At 41.2% G+C, this 7,647-nt stretch overlaps 1 gene segment (V, D, J or C); it reads right to left on the reverse strand.

The window, feature by feature from the left end:
• Positions 1-4,136: 4,136 nt before the first annotated feature.
• On the reverse strand, positions 4,137-4,691 carry LOC123390497. The segment is given in 2 exon segments: positions 4,137-4,474; positions 4,560-4,691. Coding segments are annotated over 2 exon segments (384 nt in total).
• Between the last annotated feature and the right edge of the window lie 2,956 nt (positions 4,692-7,647).

Genomic DNA, 7,647 nt, shown 5'->3' on the forward strand with positions numbered 1-7,647 from the left:
GTTAATGCTGGTCCCCAATCACAGGGCACTCTCATATTGCGGTATTACTTTCCAATGGGTCGCTTCTGCTGGCTCCCTCCCTCTCTTTATCTTCCAATATCAGTCTGATGTTCCCACTCCACTTAACCTGTCCGCTGGCCTCTTCTGCACCCATAGAGATCCAGAAGTGTATAATTCTAATCTCAGGCTGATTTCATGGGTGATCAGAGTTCTTTGGTAGATAATCAGCTCACTTTAGGAGACTGGTTGGAACAGCATCTCCTATTTCTCCTCCATCCTGTCTCCTGAGAAAAGGTGTTTATCAGGTGTGCGAGTAATTATACAAACATGCCAGAGAATAGGAAGTATCCTGAAAGTGGACTGCGAGGTAGCTGGCACACTGGGAGAGAGTGCAGAGGAAATGGTCTTGCCTTCCTCATGGAGCAACCTCCTTCCCAGGCTGACTGGCAGCTGGAGGAGTGTGCCCTCTTGCTGCGGCTGGGAAAACAGCCCAGGAAGAAGAGAAACAAAGCTAATTAAGCCAAACCTATTCATTAGAAGGGTAACAGTTAAGATCAGAGCAGAGATCAGTGAAATAAAAAGCAGAAATACAGTAGATCACATCAACGAAACTAGAAGCTGGTTCTTTGAAAGAATTAGTAAGATAAATAAGCCACAGGCCAGAATTATCCAAAAGTAGAGAGAAAGGACCGAAATTATTAAATTATTAAAGTATTGTTATGTAAATTAAATTAGTAAATTATTAAATTATGAATGAAAGTGGAGATATCATGACTAACACTAAGGAAATATAGAAACAATGATCAGATATTATTATCAACTGCTATATGTCAATACGTCAAGCAACCTAGAAGAAATGGATGCATTACTGGAAACCTATACACTTCCAAGACTGAAACTGGAAGGTATTGACAACCTGAATAGACCAACAACCAGTAACGAGATTGGAGCAATGATCACAAACCTCCCAAGACCAGGAGTCCAGGATGTGCTGGACGCTGTGTGGAATTCTACCAAATATTCAAAGAAGAAATAATACCTATTCTCCTGAACCTTTTTCAAAAAGTAGAAACAGATGGAAAACTTCCGTACTTATTCTATGAGGCCAGGACTACCTTGACCCCAAACTAGGCAAAGACCCCATCAATTAGGAAAATTTCAGACCAATATCCCTGATAAATATGGGTGTCAAAATTGTCATGTAGATCCTAAATAATTGCATAGTAGGACATTAAAATGATTATCCATCATGACCAAGTGGAATTTTCCCTGGGCTGACAGGTCCATTCAACATTTGCAAACCAGTCAGTGTGATAAAACAAATTAATAAGAGAAGAGAGAAGAACAACATGGTCTTCTCAATTGATGCAGAAATAGCATTCAGTAAAATACAGCATCCTTTCCTGATTAAAACTCTTCAGAGTGTGGGATAGAGGGAACATTCCTCAATTTCATAAATTACATCTATGAAAAACCCACAGCAAATATCATTCCCTTAAGATCAGGAACATGACAAGGTTGCCCCCTTTAGCCACTATTGTTCAGCATAGTGCTAGAAGTTCTAGCAACAGCAATCAGAAAACAAAAAGAAATAAAAGGTATTCAAATGGACAAAGAAGGAGTCAAACTCTCTGTCTTCACAGATGACATGACACTTTATGTGGAAAACCCAAAAGACTCCACCCCCAAACAACTAAAACTCATATAGCAATTCAGTAACATGGCAGGACACAAAACCTATGCACAGAAATCAGTTGCTTTTGTATACACTAACAGTGAACCTGTGGAAAGAAAAAAATAGAGAATTGACTCCATTTACAATAGCACGAAAATAATAAGATAACTTGGAATACACTTAACCAAAGAGGTAAAGGACCTATACTCCAGAAACTACAGAACACTTATGAAATAAATGGAAAAAGACTCAAAAAGATGGAAAAAAAACATTTTATCTTCATGGTTTGTAAGTATAAGTATTGCTAATATTTCCTGAAAATTAAGAAATTAACAAAATTAAATTAAAAGATCCTGAATCAATAAGGAAATTTTGAAGAAGGATAACAAAGCTGGGGTCATCACGTTGCCTGATTTCAAACTATATTACAGAGTAGTGATCACCAAGACAGCAACCTGAGGGTTTTGAAGGGGCAAGGGTGGGACATTGGGTGAGCATGGTAGTGGGTATTATGGAGTGCACATAATGCATGGAACACTGGGTATGGTACATAAAGAGTGAATTCTGGTACACTGAAAAGAAACTAAAAAAAAAAAAAAAGAAGCATGGTACTGGTACAAAAAGAGACACTTAGACCAATGGAACACATTAGACAGTCCAGACATGAACCCTCAACTCTATGATCAAGTAATTGACAAAGCAGGAAAAAATATCCAATGGAAAAAAGACAGTCTTTTCAATAATTGGTGCTAGGGAAATTACCTATGTACAGAAGAATGATATTCAACCATTCACTTACACCATACACAAATATAAACTCAAGATGGATGAAAGACCTCAATATGAGACAGGAATCATCCAAATCCTAGAGGAGAACATAGGCAGTAACCACTCCGACATTGGCCAAGCTAATTCTTTCAACACATGTCTCCAAAGACAAAGGGTCAAAAGCAAAAATGATGTTTTGTGACTTCATCAAGATCAAAAGCTTCTGTACAGCAAAGGAAACAGTCAACAAAACAAAGAGACAACGCACAAATGGGAGAAGATATTTGCAGATATTAGACAAAGGGCTAATATCCAAGATGTAGAAAGAACTCAAACTCAACACACACACACACACACAAAACAAACAAACAAACAAACAAACAAAACAAAACAAAAAAACAACAAACCAGATAATCACGTCAAAAAATGGGCAGAAGACATGAACAGACACTTCTCCAAAGGAGACATATGAATAACCAAGAGGCACATGAAAAAGTGTTCATCATCATTAGCCTTCAGGGAAATTCAAATCAAAATTGGAAGGGGAGATGAACCATGAGAGACTATGGACTCTGAAAAACAATCTGAGGGTTTTGAAGGGGTGTGGGGTGGGAGGTTGGGGGAGCCAGGTGTTGGGCATTATGGATGGTACATATGGCATGGAGCCCTGGGTGTGGTGCATAAACAATGAATTCTGTTATACTGAAAAGAAATTAATAAAAAAATAAAATACATACCAGTAACAACAACAACAAGAAAACCACACTGAGATACCACCTTACACGAGTTAGAATGGCACAAGTAACAATGCATATACAATGAATTTTGGAGCACTGGAAACAATGAAATAAAATTAAAAAAAAAAGAGAAGCCAAGAAACAACAAATGTTGGAGAGTTGTGGAGCGAGGAGAAGCCTCTTACACTGTTGGGGAATGCAAGATGATATAGGCACATTGGAAAAAAGTTGGAGGTCCTAAAAAAGATGAAATCAGAATTATTGTATGACCCAGCAATTGCACTACTGGGTATTTACCCCAAAGATACAAATTAGTGAAAAGAAGGGCCACGTAAACCCCAGTGTTCATAGCAGCAATGTCCACAATTGCCAAACTGTGGAAACAGTTGAAATGCCCTTCAACAGAGGAATGGATAAGGAAGATGCAGTTCATATCTACAACAGAATATTACTCCTCCATCACAAAGGATGAATACCCACTTTTGTATCAGCATGGATGGGACTGGAGGAAATTATACTGGGTGAAATAAGTTAAGTAGAGAAAAACCATTATCATAGGTTTCCCTTATTTGTGGAAGATAAGGAATATCATGGAGGACATTAGAAGAAGGAGGGGAAGATGAAGTTGTGGGAATCAGAGGGTGAAATGAACCACGAGACACTACGGATACTGAGAAATAAAGTGAGGGTTTTAGAGAGGAGGATGGTGGGGGTTGGGTTAGCCTGGGATGGGTATTAAGGAGGGCACATGCTGCATGGAGCCCTGGGTGTTATATGCAAACAATGAGTCTTGGAACACTACATCAAAAACTAATGACGTACTGTATGGTGACTAAAATAACATAACAATAAAAAATAAAAAAGAAGTGCCTGGCCCTCGGTCATAGAGTGTCTTTAGCTTTGTTGTCCCTGTCACCTCCTCAGTCCAGCACAGATGAGCCTTCTGCAGGTTTCTGACACAGGCAGGATGTGGGTTCTCACATCGTGTCTCTTGCACAGTAATACACGGCCGTGTCCTCAGAGTTCAGGCTGTTGATCTGTAGATAGGCTGTGCTGACAGAGGTGTCCATGGAGAAAACAAATCGACCGGAGAAGCCCTGGGCATATGTTGGTTTCCCAGTGTTTGTGTTGATCCATCCCATGTACTGCAGGCTCTTTCCTGGTGCCTGTCGCACCCAGTTCATTGCATAGCTGGTGAAGGTGTACCCAGATGCCTTGCAGGAGACCTTCACGGATTCCCCGGGCTTCCTCACCTCAGCCTCAGACTGCACCAGCTGCACCTGGGAGTGGACACCTATGGAGAGGGAATAGGAGGCGATGAAGTCATGCTGACTGGCCCTGTTCCCCTCCTCTGCCAAAGGACTGGGGGAATCCCTTACCTGTAGCCAACACCACCAGGAAGAGGATTCTCCAGCTCCAGTCCATGGTGAGGTGCTGTGCTCTCATGGTATCTACAAAGGATCGTGTGCAGCTGTTGGGTGATGTTCTCAGGACCCAAACATGTGTATATTTAAGAGAGTATGCCTTGGTTCATTTGCATATTCACAAAGCAGAATATTTCATATCAGGAAATGGCTCATTCAGAGAGAAGACACATCAGAGGGAAAACATATTCCTGGGATCCTAAGGTTCCACATCTGAACATCTCTTTGAAGATATACACCCTTGCCACATCCCCAACTCTGTGTTACCAGGGCTCTTTCCACTGAGAATGAGCCCGAGTACAGAGCTGTGGAGGCTACTGGGTAAGGCAGTTTCCTTAGGAGCACAAATGAGTGCTGATCTGGAACCAGGGGACCAGGGATGGCAAACCTGATGTGTCAGTCCCTGTGGACCAGTTTCTGTGATGCCCTGTGCCCCTCCCTTCTCAGGTGGAGTCGTGGGGTCTGGGTAGACAAACACCTGAACCTGAGACAGGTCACCGGGATGATGGGTCTGATAGACCCAAATGCACATATTGTAATGAAATGCTGGTAAACTTAACCTAACCACGTGTGTAAAAATTACATATTCCTACAGAGTCTCTTCTAATCATAATGTGTTCAAATGTTAACATCAAGAAGTCATCTCCCTATTTAAGATAAAAAGTCATGATCATCAAACTAAAAATTTTTTAATTAATGAAAGATGTCTCATTTAATGGTAAATGACTAAACCATTTCTTTGGAAGCCATGAACAAGGTTCCATTCTACCCTGTATCATTATTTTCATAAAGAAGATATACATGGATATACAATGGAATGTACTTCTCCATAAAAAAATTTGCAAAGACATTGATGGAGCTAGAAAGTATTATGTGAGGGTGAAATAAGTTGACCAGGGAGAGAAAATTATCATACAATTTCACTCATATGCGGAACTTAAGGAACAAAACACAATCATGGGGGAAGGGAGGGAAAAATAAAATAAGACGAAATCAGAGAATGAGACAAACCATGAGAAACTCTTAAGTCCAGGAAACAAACGAAGGGTTTCTAGAGGGGAGGGGCTGGTGTCTGGGGTAAGTGGGTGATGGACATTGAGCAGGATATGTGATGTAATGAGCACTGGGTGTTATATGCAACCGAAGAGTAACTGAACTTTACTCCAAAACTAATGATACACTATGTGTTAATTATGTGAATTTAAATTAAAATGAAAAAACCTTTTTATTTGGAGAAGCAAAGTAACAAGTACTAAATATGTAACAACAAACCAAATCCCTATTATTCATGTGTGACAAGAGGAATCTGGTTTCTGGTCAGACCTGTCAAAGCCTGGACGTCTGTAGTTTGCCCATAAGCTGAACAACTGGAAGTCACCAGCTCTTCTCAGACCCACCAGAGATGTTGTGATAGGATATCTTTGTCTGATCTGGTGGCTGTGACAAATACCACTGCCTGGGTAGTGTATAAACTGTGGAAATGAATTCCATCAGAGTTATGAAAGATGCAAGTTCAATGTCAAGTCATGCAGCACATCCGGGCCACCTTGTTCAGCCTGTGCTGGGAGGCGGTTAGTCCCATTGATCTCCAAAATGTTGTGGAGAGTAGGTCCAGGCTTCTCTTTAGAGGCTCATATTGTTCTCAGGGTCTTGACGAGGAGTTCGAGGGTTATGCTGAGATGGTCAACCCATAACCACCCCCTCATCAAGTATTTCCACATCCTTCCTGATTTCTCTGGAACAAGATCTCTCCTTCCTTCCAGTAGGAACAGGCTGAGGATTTTCCAAAATTTTCAGTTCTGCTTCATACTGATTAATGATTATTTCTTCATGTCATTTGTTCATACCACACTTTATCATAAGAATTCCAGAGAAGCCTTCTGATGCCTTAAGCCTTTGCTCAGAAATTCCCTCAGCCTCTTACCAAGTTGTGCCTCTCCCTAATTCTTCCTGTGACCCAAAAATTGAGTTTACAAATGGGCATATGCAAGGAATCGCAACTTACTAAGGCAAAAGCCACCTGCAGATATATCCACAGGACCCACAGGAAAGTAGAGAAATATCTACAGGACCCACAAGAAAATAGGAAAATTGAAAGTCAGATGGTGAATTGATGAAGGTTCAGTGTGGAGATGTCTGAGTTGAAGCTCCCGTGGAATTAGTGACAACCTTAAGGTTTCCTACAAGTTTGTGTTTTAAGTCCAGAAGCCCCACCTCATTCCCCCAGGAATGAAAGGATGAATATTAGCTGTGCTTCCGAGGTGGGGAAAGATCCTCTTAAGAAACTTGCCAGATAATTCAAGAACTGGAGGAAGTTATATGCCAACATCCAGGTCATTCTAGATTTTGCGTGGGGTAAGGGAAGTACGCCCTCCTCTCCCCTCCCCTTAGGCCTTCCTTTGTCAACTCAGTAAGGTGTAACCTGAGATTTCTTGTGAGGATGACATCAAGGGTCTCAGGTCAGGAATAGAAAGACCAACCATAAACTACAAACACCTGTCTATACTCACACCTTATCCCCCTATGATAGGGATCTTCTATAATAATAACAACAAGAAAAAGCAAAGAGACCTAGAAAATCAGAAGTTATTTTTGAATTCTATATGGAATCCAGCTCAAAATGAGTCTAAAGCAGGGACATGAGAGGAAATGTCAATGTTGTCTCATCAGTGGTTGATTCATTATTGTTCTTCTGAATCATATTTTGGGCCAGAGTTCCCAGGTTAGCCCCACTTTAGGGTTCTGTCATCATGGTAGACATTCATTATTGAGCCTCACTCTACAACTGGCACCTGCTGGGGGTCAGTAAAGAGTGACAGGACTCCAGCCCCATGGGGCTCAGGGGCCAGGACAGGTTGAGGGAGAAGTTACAATGGGGCAGAGAGAGGACATGGTGACTCTCTGTGGGATAATTGAAGGATAGCAACAGATGGGCAAGGATCCACACTGTACCAGCCAGATCTGATGATTCATGTGGATTTCCTGTGTGGAAGCCCAGAAACATGTTTCAGATGCATCCCCAAAGCTGCTCTCATAGACTCCA

The sequence above is a fragment of the Mustela putorius genome, unplaced genomic scaffold (genome assembly GCF_011764305.1).
Source record: "Mustela putorius furo isolate JIRA1106 unplaced genomic scaffold, ASM1176430v1.1 tig00000129_pilon_pilon_pilon, whole genome shotgun sequence".
Lineage (NCBI taxonomy): Eukaryota > Metazoa > Chordata > Mammalia > Carnivora > Mustelidae > Mustela > Mustela putorius.